Source organism: Mastomys coucha, unplaced genomic scaffold (assembly GCF_008632895.1).
Source record: "Mastomys coucha isolate ucsf_1 unplaced genomic scaffold, UCSF_Mcou_1 pScaffold13, whole genome shotgun sequence".
Classification (NCBI taxonomy): Eukaryota; Metazoa; Chordata; class Mammalia; order Rodentia; family Muridae; genus Mastomys; species Mastomys coucha.
In genome coordinates this window covers 38678273-38695730 of record NW_022196895.1, presented here as the reverse complement: position 1 = coordinate 38695730, position 17458 = coordinate 38678273, and the positions used below count along the sequence as shown (strand labels likewise).

Below are 17458 nucleotides of genomic sequence, written 5' to 3'. Positions count from 1 at the left end.
AAAAAAAAAGACATTGAGGAGACATACTAATGAGAAGTTGAAACTGGCCCCATCTAGCAAGAAAGAGAATCAAAAATCAGACTGAGTAGAAAATGTACCTGAAGGACATTGCAGGCACTAGTTACATACCTGGGGCACCTAAGTCACCTAGTCAAAGGATGGTGTGACTATCCTTTAAGGTAGTCTGGGGCTTTGCTATACCACAACCCCAGAAAAACGAAAACACATGTCCATACAAAAGCTATAAGTGGATATTCACAGTGCCATTATCTGTGTCAGTGGGAACAGACCAATGGGTCAACAGAACACTGAAGTTCCATGCAATGATTTAGCAAAGAACATGCTGCAACCTGATAAACTTTGGAAACAGTATTGAATATTAAGTGTGGCACAAATGACCTATGTGCTATGACTGCATTTATAGGAAAGTGGATTGACAGTTAGCTGGATTCACAGGAATGAGAAATAAAGGGGTTTGTCGTGGTGTTTCCTTTGCCTTGTGAGGGAGTTATTAGAAATATCTGAATTTAGATTGTGGTATGATTACATAAACACATCATGATACACAAAACTGCTGAGTTGTGCATTGTGAGTATTTTAGAGTAATAGAGATGGCATGTTTTAGAAAAAAAACTGAAAAGTGTTTAAGCATGGAAAATAACTCCAAGGGCTGGGTATGTGGCTAAGTGATACTTGCCTAATACACGTAAGACTCTGGGTTTGTTCCCAAACACCACTTAAAAAAAAAAAAAAAAAAAAAAAAAAAAAAGACAAGGAAAGGAAAGGAAAGGAGAGGAGAGGAAAAGAAGGGAAAGGCAGAAGGCAGAAGGAAAAGACTGGAAGGGAGGAGAATGAGAGGAGATAGATAGGAAGAAAGGAGGAGAGGTGAAAGAAAAGAGAATTCTAAGATGTCTCACAACACAGGTATGCGCATGACATTCAGAGATGAGGGGAAATGTGATCCGGATCTGGGGTTTCCAAACAGGCAATGTCCCAGCAAGCTGAGTAGGAGATGGGTCGCATGCCAACCCCTTGGGAAAAAACAGTAATACACTAGTCTTTCTATTTTCAGGGAGCTGCCACTGTTGGTAACTCCTTTATATTCCACAGACACCCGCCCTACTTAGAAAGTTCACCGTTAGCTCTCCGGCTGGTCCCAACTTCAGAGCCTACTCACAAGCTTGGGTTATCTGTATTCATCACATTTTCTCTTTGTCTTTCTTACATTCTGCAGTTTTTGAAGAGCCAGAAGATCCAAGCAACAGATCGTTTTTCTCTGAAATTATCTCTTCAATTTCGGATGTGAAGTTCAGCCACAGTGGGAGGTATATCATGACCAGAGACTATCTAACCGTGAAAGTCTGGGATCTCAACATGGAAAATCGCCCCATCGAGACATACCAGGTACAGACCACCAACCCAGCCCTCGGCACCCAGAACACTCTCCTTTGTGTGCTTTTTCATCTGCCTCTGCCTGCAAATGTTAGAACACTGTTTCTAGTGATGGGTTTGATAAAATACTAAGGGCTGCAGACGCCGTGTGATTTAAGATGAGGATGCACATGGGCCAGTTTTATGCAGTTACTGGCTAGAATGTTTTATGAGATAGGTATCATAGCTAGAGTGATCAAGATAAACATGGCCCTGCTCCAGTAAATCTCTAGTGAAGAAGCCTGATGATAAACAAGGAACCCACAGCACTTGTAAAAGGGATGGTGCTGAGAAGAGGGGAGCCCAAGACCGGGAAGCTGTGCAGGGTAAGGAGGAGGATGAAGGAGAAACTGTCATGAACTCGGTAGAAAAAGCATGTGCTTAAAAAATACCACAGCCAAAGGCCTCATGAAAAGAGAACTGTGGATTGAGAAAGTTTTGTGACCGTGGACCGGAAGACAGAAAGCTGAACCGGAAGACGAAAACAGGGTGGAGTCTTGCAAACTCTGGTACTGAAAGCTTTACTTGTCTCCGGCTTGGCACAGTGGAGCTCTATAAAAAGGTCTCCTACAAGGAAATGGCACTGAAAACAATGGGTTTTACCTTCCAGTGTGGGAAGCGGGCTACAGGAAAGGGGATGATGCTGATGCAGGCAAAATGGTGGCGGGATAGGGGAAGGGCACGGAGGATGGAGAGTCTGTGGCATCTGCTTGCTTACTGAAGGTGGAAGTGGGAAAAGCCAAGACTCCATGTAAGAAGCACTTGGCCTTAGCTCTGGGTAGAGGATGGTGGGACATGGGTGGAGGGAACAAAGGAGAAGGCATTATCAAGGGGAATTTTCACTGAAAGAGCTTGACCAGCCTTAGTGGCAGAAAAGCTATTAAAAAGCCATGCAAGGGACAGGGAGATCAATCAAGAGACAGAAATAACTACTCTTATTTTAATATATCTTTAATTAGATAAAAAGAAATGAGGCAGAGAGAGGGGCATCTAGGAAGACAGGTTTGATTTATAGTGATTTACTAGCGATACATTCATCTATCACAGAATTCACTCATTTCAGAGTATGTAACTCCCTGGGTTTTAGTATATTCACAGAGCTCTAGATCCATTACCAACTCCAGAATAATTTGTCATTATAATTTTAAAAGAGCATTCTGGTTGTACTAGGGAGGAAAAACTGTTACAGAGATAGGTGAAGCTATAGAAAGAATGAATTTTAAAGTTACTACAAACTATCTTAGGGTTCTATTGCTGCATCAAAACACCATGACCAAAACACCAAGTAAGGGAGAAAAAGATTTATTTGGCTTATGCTTCCATATAACTGTTCATTATTGAAGGAAGTTAGGACAGGAACTCAAACAGGCAGGAACCAGAGACAGGAGTTGATGCAGAAGCTGGGAAGGGGTGCTGCTTATTGGCTTGCTTCCCCTAGATTTCTCAGCCTGTTTTCTTATAGAACCCAGAACCACCTCTCCAGGAATGGCATCACCCACAATGTGCTGGTCCCTCTGCCATTGATCACTAGTTGAGAAAATCCCTTACTGCTTGGTATCATAGAGGCATGTCCTCAACTCAGGCTCCTTCCTCTCTGATGACTCTAACTTGTATTAAGTTGACTCAAAACCAGCCAGTACACAATCTTTGGTAAATCAGTGATAGCAGCTTTAATGTGGGTATCAGCAACAACAGAGGGGCCTAGATTCCTGACGTAATTCCAAAGTAAAATCATAAGGGTCTGATGTGTGTCATAAGAAGGGAAATGTTGAAAGATATCCCATGGCTTAATGTCTTTAACAACTAGAGAAGTGGAGTTGTCTTTTTATTTAGATGAGAAGATAGAGAGTTTTGCTTTGAATATGTTAAGCTAATGAAACTTAAACATGCATAGGAGGTAGACAGTCAAGTGAAAGTACACAGTGGGTCTTCAAAGCCAGAGAACTAGAAGAAGCCCTCTAGCTAGTGAGTATATTTAAAAGAGACCAGGACTACCCTTGGGGTTTTCAGCCTGAGAATAAGAAGACAACTTGGTAAAGGAGAGTGAGTGGAAGGGGCCGGCAAGGTATAAGGAAAACTTGGAATGTTGAAGAGGTCAAATGGACAAAATCTCAAGGTGGAAAAAGCCACCAACCATGCTGTTGCTAAACCTCAAAAGAAAAGGACTGAGCATTAAGCACTGGCCTTAGGCATGTAGAGGTTACAAGTACCCTAACAGAGGAATATGCGGAATAGTGTGGCTATCTGATCAGAGGATATGCAAGAGACTGTGAAGAAAGGGTCTGACAATAGAAGCTAGCTATGAAAACAGAGCGAACGGGTAGGTGGAATGTAGGATACAGGCAGAAGGGAATTACAGTGTGTTTGGGGACGATAGGAATAAACAATGGAGAGACAACGGAGGTAGCTGAGTCCTCAAGGAATGAACACAAGAAGGGATGGAGCTCATTGAAGACTTGGCCTGAGGGAGGTGGGTAGCTCCTCTGTCAGAGGAAAGAGAGCCGTGCGAGTAGCTCAGATGCAGGGGGCTGATAAATGCCATGCTGGGAGCACCCACATGTTTCTTACCACTTCATCTGGTGTTTACAGATAAAATCTTTAAAATGTTCATTTACCAAACGGAAGAACTATAACATCACTCAGAGATCAGCTTGCGGTTTCTATTGTTCATTTAAAACTTGAGGACCTTGAAAAGAGCCGGGCGTATAACTCGTTTGGTACTTGTCTAGCAAGCGTGAAGCCCCTGGCTCATTCCCCAGTAATGTATAAACTGGGCATGGTAGTACGCATCTGTAATGCCAGCACTTAGGAAGTGGAGGCAGGGGGATCGATTCAAAGACATCCTCAGCCTGGGATACATAAAATTTGTCTCAAAATTTATTTTAATAAAATAAGACAAATAATAAGATTGTTTTCCACTTATCAGCTTGACACAGATGACAGACAGGAGGATTTAACTTATGGTGCAGTTTTGTTACAGGGGTATAATTCAAAAGGAGAGGTTTGCTGAACATGCACACTAAGAGTGAAGTTGTCACAATGGACTCCCAAACTTAAGGAGCTGAGAAAGAACAAAGCACTTGGGTCAATGACCTTGAAGACCTGACAGGAAGAAAGTAGCAATAGAAAGGGACTTGCATAGAAGAGTCATGTGAGAGTGGGGAGAGGGACAAACATTGGATATGATGGACCTAGTAGTTAAGAGCAGGGTATTTGAGTCACTAAGAACGGTCGCAAGAAGAAGGATGGAAGGGAAGGGGAGATAACTCAAGTTGCTTCAAGGAATGGCAGTGCTTCTCATGGTGTAAGACCAATGGATCGATAACAAGAAGTTGGCCTTGACTGTGACATCAAAGGAACTGAGAACAAGACAGGAACAGCTGTCATGAGCAACAGGGCAGCCCATTTTAGCCCATGGACTTGGGAGCAAAATTCCCCATCATCCCCTGGAAAGTTGTAAGAAGTAGCAATGTCTTCAGAGAGAAGAAGAGCAGGAAGGAAAGGGGGGTCATAGGCTCTGGAGTCTAGGAAGGCTGACTGAGGACCACAGCACATCACAACAGAGCTTAAGAACCAGAATTCAGAGCTGGGCGGTGGTGGTGCATGCCTTTAATCCCAGCACTTGGGAGGCAGAGGCAGGCAGATTTCTGAGTTCGAGGCCAGCCTGGTCTACAGAGTGAATTCCAGGACAGCCAGGGCTATACAGAGAAACCCTATCTCGAAAAAGCCAATCAAACAAACAAGCCAGAATTCAGGGCCAATAGTATGATCACTGCATTACCCATGTGGTTCAAAAAGCATACCCCATGTGCAAGAATTGGATTCTCCCCTAAAAGCCTAGACTTCAAGGCTCAGCTCAGAAGATCCTACCCAGTACTAGCCCCTCAGCCCTGGGTGTTTGGGCCGACACGGTTCTAGTGCCTTTTCCCAGCTGCAGAAGATAAACCCCATAATTTCATGCTCCTCGGTACAAAAGAGAAGAGGGCTGTGTCTGGAACCTGTGGGTGGGTGGAATTGCAGCAGGCAGCCTGCCAGAGTGCCTTGCCTAGAAAAGAGAAGATTAGGGACACTTGGTGGCAAACACAATTACTTTTATTTTGGGAAAAGGCTTTTAGAACAAATCTAGTTTTAGACTACAGGTCCTGGTGCTGAAGCCATATTCGGCTGGCGCCAGACTTGGAGATCGTATGTGGAGAACACTAAGAAAGAGGGGGCTCGGCACGTGGATTCAGATGAAGTACCACGTTTTATTTTAATTTAGAAAAGCGTGCCTTGGGGCCACTTAAATTTAAATACAAAGATGGTAATATAGTATCTAAAATTTATAAACTCTCAGTGAGTATCTAGAATGGTCTTGGGGTAAAGAACTTCAGATGGAAGCCCTTTCCATGAGCAGCACGGTATCCACCTACCCAACCTCGGCCCATGGACACAGAGCAGAGATCCCAGCATCTCCTAGTGCAGTGGTTCTCTGGCCTTCCTAAAGCTGCAACTCTTGAATACCATTCGTTGTGTTGTGATGACCCCCAACCATAAAATTATTTTCATTGCTACTTCCTAACTGTAATTTTGCTTCTGTTATGAATCATAATATAAATATGTGTCTTCCGGCTATCTTAAGCAACCCTTGTGAAAGGGTCACAACCCACAGGTTGAGAACCACTGACACAGACTGTTGCTGGAGCAGCAATCTCTTCAGTGAAAGAACAGTCAAAGAGGAAGATGTGGTAGACGTGAGTGGACAGTGTGCCCACTGTGCATTCTTCTGCATACACCAACAGAGCCAGGCATGTTTCTGTGAATATAGACCTCAGTATCATTAGCTGTTTTCAAACTTCCCTACAGAATAGAGGTGGGCCACCTACATTGTACAGGCTGAATCCACCCACTCTGCCTGATTTTGATCAATACCAACCTTTGGCTGCTTTCATGCCGTGTGAGGAGAGTCGAGTAGCTAGAACAGCTAGTCATGGCCGCACAAACCTAAATGTTTACTATAAAAATGGAGTGCCCCTAACCCAAAATGATCGAACGTCCAAAACTTTGTGAACACCAACATAAAGCCACAGTGGAAAATTCCATATTGAATCTTGTGAACACAAGCTTCATCTCATGAATATCATTTTAAAGTACTATATAAAACTAACTTTGGGCTATATATAAGGTATATGAAATATAAACAAATTTCATGTTTGGACTTAAGGCCTATTCACAAGTTAATTCATTACATATATACAATCCAAAATACTGCTTTCCAAAGTGTTTTGAATGAGGGAAACTCAGTATGTATGTATGTATATATATATATATATATATATACATATATATATATATATATATATATGTATATATATATATATATATATAATCTGGCATTTACTGAGAAAGCCTGCCAGCCTTTAAATATAGGTAGTTGCATTGAATCTGTAGATAGCTTCATTGGGATGGCCATTTTCACATATCTTTAATTTATTTTTTTCAATGTCTTAGAATTTTAATTATACAAGTTTTATACTTCCTTGGGTAGATTTGTTCCAAGATATTTTTGAGGCATGGGTGGGACCATTCCTCGTGTGTTCATCACTTGAATATAGGAATGCTGTGGATTTTACATATTAATTTTCTATCCTACTTTTTTGAATGTGCTATAAGCTGTGGCAACTTTCTGGTAGGGTTTTTAGACTCTTGTGTGTCATATCCTCTGCAAATAATACTTTCATGTCTCCCTTTCCTATTTGTATCCTCTATCTCTTTCATTTGTCTTGTGGCTCCAGCTAAGGCTTTGAGCACTGTGCTTGGAATGGGGAGAGAGGAGGACACCCTTCCAGTTCCTGACTTTGGTGGAAATGCTTTTTTTTGTTTTCCAAGTAGCATGATGTTGGCTGTAAGCTGGGCATATATTGTCTTTATTATATTGCAATATGATCCCTGTATCCCTAGATACTTTTCTCATTAGAGGATGTTGGACTTGTCAGAGGCCTTTTCTGTATCTAATAGGATGATCATGTAATGATTCTGTCCTTGTATCTGTTTTTATGTGATTTATTACATTTGTTTATTTATGTATGTTGAACCATCCCTGTGTCTCTTGGATGAATCCAATTTGATCATGGTGGGTAAACAGCTTTTTTTTTTTTTACTAATTCAAGTATTTTTTTTAATCTTATTTTTTAAAAACTCCATCCATGAGCTCTGCACTCTATGTCATCCCTGATCTTTCTCCATCCAACTCTTCCTGTGTCCCTTCTCCCTCCCAAGTTTATGACCTCTTTATATATTATCGTTGCATATGTGTGTGTGTATAAATATAGATGCACATGTATATACAAGGCCTAGTGAATCCACTTAATGTTGCTCATTAGAATGTATATTCTTTGGTGTTTGGCTACAATATTTTGTAGATATCTTTTAGGTCCCTTCGATGAACAATGACATTTAATTCTGATATTTGCTTTTCTCATCCAGATAATCTAACTGTTAGAGAAATTTATGTATGTGCAGGGGTGCCTATTTTGAATTAGACAACCTATGAGGGAGCTTGTCCCTAAAGAAAACTGATTTTTTCCCTCTCTTAACAACCACTACCTACCTATAGCTCTCTGTCTAGGAGTAGGACCATGTAGAATTTCCCCAGTCTGAGTTAGCATGTCAACTAATCCAGGTATTGTTCAGGCAACCACATTATTGAGAACTCATGGGCATATATTCTTTGTCATGTCTAGGGGACTTTAGGTAGCATCGAGGCATCCTGGGCCTCTGTCGCTTACAATCTTCTCACCCTCTCTTTGTGACTTTTTTTTTTCTGAGCCTTAGATATAGGGGTTGTGTTGCTGGTGTATCAGTTGGGAGTGTGTACCCCATGGTCATTTATTCTCTGCATTGTGGCCATTTATAGGTCTCTGTGGTTGTCTCTATCTGTTAAGAGAAGAAGCTTCTTCGGTAAGAATTAAGAACTATACTTTAAATATAAGGATAAGTCTTTAGAATATACTTAGCAATCTTATTGGCTTAAGAAAATGGCGGTAGTGGCGGAGTGATCTCTTCTCAAATCTAGGACTCCTCCAGACATGGGTAGTAGTTAGGTTTATGGTACGAGACCTTCCAACTGAGCAGGCCTTATGATACAGCTGTTGCTTACCCCTAAGATAAAAGTGCCACTGTTGACCCCATTGGGCATATCTTCCTGGCCCAGTCATTGTGGTGGTTAATAGCTTTTACTGCTTGGTAGGACTACTAATTATTCCTCTCCCTTGGCAGCTTGTACAGCACGCTCATAGGAGAGCCAGTCCTGAGGAAGGAAGCTTCCAGATCAGCTCTAGTTCAGTTCCCCCTAAATCCTGATTCTAAAGCCTATAGTATCTCCAGCAATCGGGTCTTATCTTCAAGTTCTGGGAAACAATAAGGAACAATGGCAATAGCCCATATTGGGGCAGGGGATAAACCTCTTGTATTCCTCTGGTATAACTAGCTCATGGAATAGAAATACTTTTAGCTGTTTTGGCTCTGATTTCCAGAGTGGCTGTACCAATGTGCAATGCCACGAACAGGGAAGGAGGGTTCACTTCTTCGCCATGTTCTCACCAATATTCGCTGCTATCTTAGGGTTTCATCGCTGTGAAGAGATACCATGACCAAGGCAACTCTTATAAGGACAACATTTAATTGGTGCTGGCTTACAGGTTCAGAGGTTCAGTCCATTATCAAGGCAGGAGCATGGCAGTGTCCAGGCAGGCCTGGTGAAGGAGGAGCTGAGAGTTCTACGTCTTTATCTGAAGGCTGCTAGCAGACTGGCTTCCAGGCAGCTAGGTCTTAAAATTCATGCCCACAGTAACACACTTCCTCCAACAAGGCCACACCCATTCCAACAAGGCCATACCTCCAAATAATGCTACTCCCTGGGCCAAGCAGTTTCAAACCACCACAGTCGTCATTTTTTTTTTTACCTCAGCCATTCTGATTGAAGTAAGATGAAATTTCAGAACATATTGAGAAGAAGTTTCCCATAGTTGACATCATAGCTCTTGAAAGGGAACCATCAGCCCACTACATTAAGAAATAACGTATTCATACTTATTTTTATTAGATATTTTCTTTATTTACATGCCATACAATATCTTCTTTCCCAGTTCCCCTCCAAAAACAAAACAAAAACAAAAACAAAAAACAAAAACAACAAGAACAAACCCCTGTATTCATATTTATTATAAATATATAAATGTTTAAAGAAAGCCTATAAAAGAATGTTTTCTTCTGGATTTTTCAAGCATCCTTCATAGTATTTTTCTCTCCTCTTACCTCTCTTGCTATGTTACCCTCCCTCCCACTTTCCAGTTACAGCACCCCCCCATTACTGCATCCTAGCACCTGCCTCCTACTATCCCACTCTAGAGCAAGCCTTTCCTGCCCCCCCCCATGATCATAGTCTACTTTCCCAGCTATCCAATTTATATAATCAAATCTAAGGGTTCAGAGGCAGAATCCACAAAAAAAAAAAAAAAAAAAAAAAAAAAAAAGGAGGAAATGTGCAGTCTTTCTTGGTTACCTCATTCCATATAGTATTTTCCAGTTCCATCCATTTACCTACAAATTCCATTATTTCCATTTCCTTTAAATCTGAAGAGTATTTCATTGTGTATATATACCAGATTTTATTATTCAGTTATAAGTTAATGGATAACTAGGCTGTTTCTGAATTTGGTTTATCCTGTGCCTCAAGATATGGCCTATCATAGAGAAGATTCCATGGGTTGCTCAGTAGAATGCACATTCTTCGGTATTTGGGTGGAATATTCTGTAGATCTGGTAGGCCTGTTTGATGAACAATGTCATTTAATTCTGGTATTTGTTCATTTATGCAGATGATCTGTTGGGGAAAGTTAGATATTGAAATAACCTGCTATCATTGAGTTGCTGTTAATGTGTGCCTTTAATTCCAGCAGTACACTTTTTATGAAATGGGATACACTGGAGATTGGCACATACATGCTTAGTATTGTAATACCGTGATATCACTTAATTTTTCTTTAATGAGGGACAGTCCTTCTTAATCTCTTGTGATTAATTTTATTTAATCCTCTATTCCTCCAGTTCCTCTGCACCTCCCCTCCCATCCAGATCCACCCCTTTATGTCTCTTGTTAGAAAACAAACAGTCATCTCAGGGATAATAATAAAATAAAACAAACATCAGAATAGGACAAAACAGAAGGAGGGAGCCCAGGAAAATGCACAAGAAACAAATAGAAACAGAGGCCCACTTGTTTGCACACTCAGGTATCCCGAATCACAAAACTATATATGCAAAGGACTTTTTGCTGAAAGAAAGAAAATGAGTGGTATGAGGGGAAGGGAAAAAGAGAAGGGGGAAAAGAGAGGAGGGGAGGAGAAGGGAGAGGAGAGGATGGGAAAGGAGAGGCTGTAGCCTATCTACTACTTAGCATGCAGCTTACCCTTGTGAGTAGCTTTTCTCTCTCAGGGAGACTCCCTTGGAGAAAACTAAATTTCCTTTTATCAGTTGGAGATTGCTCCTGGTTATCAATGTGGGCATATGTCTACTTCTCCTTTCAGTTCTAGGACCACACAGGTCCTGTACATACTACCTCAGTCTCTGTGAGTTCATATGTATGTTGATCCTGTTATAGTTATAAGACCTTTATCTCTTGTGTCCTCCATCCCCTCTGACTTTTATACCTTTCTGAATCCTCTTCCACAGGGTTCCGTGAGCCCTGAGGAATTTGATGGCAACATCCTGTTTAGGGCAGAGTGTTCAGAGGTCTCTTACTTTCTGTACACAGTCAGGCTGAGGGTCTCTATATTTGTTCCCATCTGCTTCAGGATGAAGATTCTCTGATGAAGACTGAGCAAGGCTGTCTATAGCAGAATGCCATTAGGAATTGTTTTTATTGCTACATTCTTTTAGTACCGTGGGTCATGACCTCTTTGGGAGTTGAATGACCCTTTCACAGGACTACCCTAAGACCATTGGAAAATGTCAATATTTACATTATGAGTCATAACAGTAGCAAAGTTACAGTTACGAAATAGTACTGAAAATAATTTTATGGTTGTAGTCACCACAAAGTGAGGAACTATATTAAAGGGTCACAGCATTAGGAAAGTTAAGAACCACTGCTTTAGTAGAATAGTAGTAGTTAATTTCACCCTGGGACCCTGGTCTATCTAGTCTCAAGTTCTAGGTCTCCTAAGTAGTGTCAAGTATGGGTTCTATCTCATGGAGTGGGCGTGAAGTCAAGTCAGATATTGGTTGGTCATTCCCACAAACTTTGTGCCACCATTGTCCTAGCACATCTTGCAGGCAGGACACCACTGTAAATAAGAAGGACTTGCAACTGGGCTGGTGTTTCTGTTTCTCCTTTGATAGCACACAGAGTGCTTTCCTGTGCCAAAAGAGACCAGAACATAGGAGTGAAGGCTCCAAGTAGGCACCAGTTCAACTCCTCCATGTTCAATGGGTTGGATAGGTGTTGCCTTCAGCAATAGGGCCTTGCTATAATAGGGTTTGTGGAGATCAATTTGGCAATAGCCTGAGTTGTTTGGGGATTCTCATGGGACTCCTTTGACCAACACCTCAATTAGATGTAACCTATTCCTCATATTGGAAGCTTCATTTGGTGATAAGAGATGTCCATTTGGGGCTCTGACTTCCCCCATTATTTGGTGATTTTTTTATTTAGATAACTTTCCTATAGTTATATGTTTTAGGAAGCGTTTACTGTATCAGACTTCTACACTACCATTGAAATGGCCCTTGATTTTAGCTCTTCCCATATCCCCTTTCTTGTTCCCATCTTCCCTATCTACTCCCCTCTTTACTTGATCATCCTGTTCAGTCACCCTTTCCCTCATTCATACTATTATTTCCCTTTCCTAGGAAGATCTGTTTCTAGTACCACTTTGAGATTTCATCTGTGAACCTAACCTCTGTGGCTCTACAGACGGTAGCTTGCTTATCATTGACTTAACAGCCAATGTCCACAGATAAGCAAATACATACTATATTTTTCATTCTGACTCTGGGTTATCTCACTCAGGATGCTTTTTTTTCCTAGTTCCATCTATTTACTTAAAAATGTCACAATTTCACTTTTTAAATGGCTGAGTAATAATATTCCATCGTGTAAAATGTGCTACATTGTCTTTATTCATTCTTCTGTTGAGGAACATCTAAGTTGCTTCCAATTTCTGGCTATTGTGAACAAAGCAGCGTGACCATGGTTGAATGAGTGTCTCTATGGCATGTTGAAGCATCCTTTAGGTGTACGCAGAAGGGTGGTGTAGCTGGACCTTGAAGTAGATCGATTCTGATCTTCCTGAAGAACCTCCATGTTGACTTCCATAGTGCTTGTACAATACCTCAGTCCGACCAGCGGTGCAGGAGTGTTTCCCTTACTTGACTTGCCAATGTGGACTTTTTTTTTTTTTTAATCTTAGCCATTCTGACAGGTATAAGATGAAATCTCAAAGTGGTTTGGATTTGCATTTCCCTGCTGACTCGGGATGCTGAACATTTCTTTTAAGTGTTTCTCAGCCATTTGCATTTCTTCTTTTGAGAATTTCCTGATAAAAATCTGCATTCCATTTTTTATAATTAAGTTCTCTCTTGATATCAAGCTTTTTAAGTTCTTTTTTAGATATTAGCCCTATCAGATGTGTAGTTGGTAAAAATCTCTCCTTTTGCAGGCTGATGCTTTATCCTAATGTCAGTATGGACTTTTTTTTTGTTTTTGCTTTTGTTTTTGTTTCTGATCTTAGCCATTCTGACAGGTGTAAGATGAAATCTCAAAATGGTTTGGATTTGCATTTCCCTGATGACTGAGGATGTCCTTTGTCATGCAGAAGCTACTCAGTTTCATGAGGACCCATTTATTGTTCTTAGGTCTTCTGCCACTAGTGTTCTGTTCAGAAAGCCTTTTCCTGTGCCAATGAGTAAAAAGCTATTCCTCAGCCGGGCAGTGGTAGTGCACGCCTTTAATCCCAGCACTTGAGAGGCAGAGGCAGGTGGATTTCTGAGTGTGAGGCCAGCCTGGTCTACAGAGTGAGTTCCAGAATAGCCAGGGCTACACAGAGAAACCCTGTCTCGAAAAACCAAAAAAAAAAAAAAAAAACTATTCCCCACTTCCTCTTCTATTAGGTTCAGTGTATCTGGCTTTAGGTTAATATTTTCAACCTACTTTGGAGTTGAATTTTGTGCATGTGGATCTATTTGTAGTCTTCTACATACACCCATGCAGTTTTATCAGCACACTTATTTGAAGATGCTTTTTCTTATATATTTCTGGCTTCTTTATAAAAAAGAAAATCAAGTGACCTTAGGTGTGTGGGTTTATGTCTGGTTCTTCAACTAGATTCCATTGGTCAACATGTCTGTTTTTGCACCAATATCATGCTGTTTTTATTAATATAGCTTTGTAGTACAATTTGAGGTCTGGGATAATGATATTGCCAGCAGTTCTTTTATTGTTCAGGATTGTTTTTAGCTATTCTGGATTTTTTTTTTAAGATTTATTTATTATTATACATAAGTACACTGTAGCTTTCTTCTGACACACCAGAAGAGGGCGTCAGATCTCATCATGGGTGGTTGTGAGCCACCATGTGGTTTCTGGGATTTGAACTCAGGACCTTTGGAAGAGCAGTCAGTGCTCTTACCCGCTAAGCCATCTCGCCAGCCCTATTCTGTATATTTTGATTCCATATGAAGCTAAAAATTGTCCTTTCATGATCTGTGAAGAGTTGTATTGGAATTTTAATAGAGACCACATTGAACCTATATGTTGTTCTTAGGACATTGGCAGTTTTTCTATATTAATCCTACCGATCCATGAGCATGGGAAAACTTTCTATCCTCAGATATCTTCAGTTTTTTTTTTTTTCAGTGTCTCAAGTCTTTCACCAAACTTTTGCTTGATTATTGATAAGCCAAGATATTTTATACTTTTGAGGCTAGTGTGGAAAGCGTTGTTTCCCTGATTTCTTTCTCAGTCCATTTTGTCATTTGTATGTAGGAAGCTTACTGATTTTGTGAGTTAATTTTGTATCTTGCCACTTTGCTGAAAGTATTGATCAGCTGTAGGAGTATCCCCAGTAGAATTTTTAGAGTCATTTATGTATCTGCAAATAAAGATACTTTGACTTCTCTCTGTTGGTATCCACTTGATCTCCTTTAGTGACCTTATTGCCCTAGCTAAGACTTTCAAATACTAACTATATTGAATAGGTGTGGAGAGAGTAGACAACCTTTTCTTGTTCCTGATTTTGGTAGGATTGTTTTGAGTTTCTCTCCGTTTAAGTTAAGGTTTGGCAAGCTGGAGAGATGACTCAGCAGTCAAGAGCACTGACTGCTCTTCCAGAGGTCCTGAGTTCAATCCCTAGCAACTTACGTGGTGGCTCACAACCATCTGTAATGGGATCTGATGCCGTCTTCTGGTGTGTCTGAAGACAGAGATAGTGTAAAATAAGGTTGGCTTTAGGCTTGCTGTATATTGCTTTATTTGTTTAGATATGTCCCTTGTATCCCTAATTTCTCCACAGCTTATTTACTTACGTTGGAACATTCTCAGATCTCTGGGATGAGTCCTACTTTATTATGGTGAATGAGTTCTGTGACGTGTTCTTTGATTCAGTTTACAAGTATTTTATTGATAATATTTGCATCTATGTTCATTAGGGAAATCAGTCTGTAATTCTTTCCTTTTTGAGTATGTGGTTTGAGTATCAGGATAACTGATAACTCATAACATGAACTAGGCAATGTTCATTCTTTTTCTATTTTGTGGAATAATTTGAGTATTGGAATTAATTCTTTGAAAGTCTGGAAGAAACCCATACATAACCCATCTAACCCTGGGCTTTTTTTGATTGGAAGACCTTTAGTGACTGCTTCCAATTCACTAGTGGTTATAGGTCTGTTTAAATGGTTTATCTGATCCTGATTTAATTTGGGTACACGGTATATATTGAGAAAATTGTCCACTTCTTTTAGGTTTTTCAATTTGGTGAAGTGCAGGCTTTTAAAGTATGTCCTTATGATTCTCTGGATTTCCTCAGTGTCCGTTGTTATATGACTCTCCGTATTGATTCAAGGTCCACATAATATTCCTCCTTTTCATTTCTAATTTTAATAATTTGGATATTTTCTCTCTGCCCTTTAGTTAATTAGGCTAAGGATTTGTTGTTCTTATTGATGTCATCAAAGAACCATTTTTTTATTGATTGTTCCTATTTTATTAATTTCTGCCCAGAGTTTGATTATTTCTTGCCATCTATTCCTTTTAGGTATGATTTCTATTTTGTTCTAGAGCTTTCAGGTAGGCTGTTGAGATGAGATCTCTCCAATATTTTTACGTAGGCTCTTAGTGTCATGAACTTGCCTTCATTGTGCCTCTTAAGTTTGGGTATATTGTGTTTTCATTTTTATTCAGTTCATAAACGGTTTTAATTTCTTTCTAAATTGTTTTGACCCGATTTTCATTCAGTGTAGTGAGCTGTTCCGTTTCCATGAGTTTGTAAGCTTCCTGTTGTTGTCACTATACAACCTTAATCCATGGTGGTCAGACAGGATGCAGGGTGTTACTTCGATTGTTTTTTATCTGTTGAGACTTGGTTCATATCCAAGTTTGTGGTCAGTTTGAGAGAACGTCCCATGAGGTGTTGGAAAGAAAGTATATTCTTTTGTGTTTGGATGAAACGTTCTGTAATATTTGTTAAGTCCATTTGGTTTATGACGTAAATTAGCTCCAGCATTTCTCTGTTGGTGCCTTGGTGAGGTGAGATCACCCACTATCAGTGTGTGAAGGTCAGTATGTGATTTAAGCTGTAGTCGTGCTGCTGTTATGAACCTGGGTGCCATTGCTTGGGGCATAGACATTAAGAACTGCAGTGTCCTCTTGGTGAATTTTTCCTCTGAGTGTATCGTGTCTTTCCCTATCTCTTCTGATTAGTTTTGGTTTGGAATCTATTTTGTCAGATATTAAAGTGGCTACACCAGCTTGCTCTGAATATCTTTTTCCATCCTTTTACCCTGAGGTGATGTCTTAATCGAAGGTGATCCTTGATGTTAAGGTATGTTTCTTGGATGCAGAAGGGTGAGCCCGATTATCCCACCTCACCCTCCTCTCCTCCAAATCCAATCCCCAGTCTCATACCCAGCTCTGTCGCAAATTATCTATCCTTCCTCTCAGTCCCCCTCTATCCAGAGCCTTCCCCCAACTCCACCCCTTTGTCCCAGTTCATTAACTCCAGTGAAATTCCCTGGGAACCCACAGGCCACCTCCTAGGAAAACAGGTAGGCTGATAGCAGATCTTCACATCTCTTTTCTCCTCCAGATCTATGCCCTAATCTCATACTGTTTGTGTACTCTGTTGGGGAGCAGGGACCATTGATGTTGAATGTTATCAGTGAGCCCTGTTCCTTGGTTACTGTTTATTTTTGTTATGATAGTGCACTGTCTTCCCCGCTCCCCTTCTTTTGATTTGGTAACCTGAGAATATTTACTCCTTCTGTTTTCTTTTGTGTAGTTAACCTAAAGTTTTCCTTCTAGCACCTTCTATAGAGCTGAATAGGTAGATAAATGCTTCTTAAATTTAGTTTTATCATGGAATGTCTTTCTCCACCTGTGGTAACTGAAAGTTTTGCAGGGTATAGTAGGCTGGGCTGGAGTCTGTGGTCTCTTAGAGTCTGTGGAACATCTGTCCAGGTCCTTCTAGCTTTTAGAGTCTCTGTTAATAAGTCAAGTGTAATTCTAATAGGTCTGCCTGCGTATGTTACTTAGTCGTTTTTCCTTGCAACTTTTTATTATTATTATTATATGTACATACACTGTAGCTGTCTTCAGACACACTAGAAGAGGGCATCAGATCCCATTACAGATGGTTATGAGCCACCCTGTGGTTGCTGAGATTTGAACTCAGGACCTCTAGAAGAGCAGTCAGTGCTCTTAATTGCTGAGCCACCTCTCCAACCCTAGCAGTCTCTCTCTCTCTCTCTCTCTCTCTCTCTCTCTCTCTCT

General features: G+C 40.5%; 1 protein-coding gene across 6 annotated transcripts in view; it reads left to right on the top strand.

The window, feature by feature from the left end:
- Positions 1-17458, top strand: part of Ppp2r2b (protein phosphatase 2 regulatory subunit Bbeta) — a 417822-nt gene that overhangs the window by 393005 nt on the left and 7359 nt on the right. For all 6 annotated transcript variants that reach the window (XM_031365583.1, XM_031365585.1, XM_031365581.1 and 3 more), the window contains one exon: positions 1235-1404. In XM_031365583.1, coding sequence (XP_031221443.1) covers positions 1235-1404 — 170 coding nt within the window. The remainder of the gene's footprint in view (positions 1-1234; positions 1405-17458) is intronic.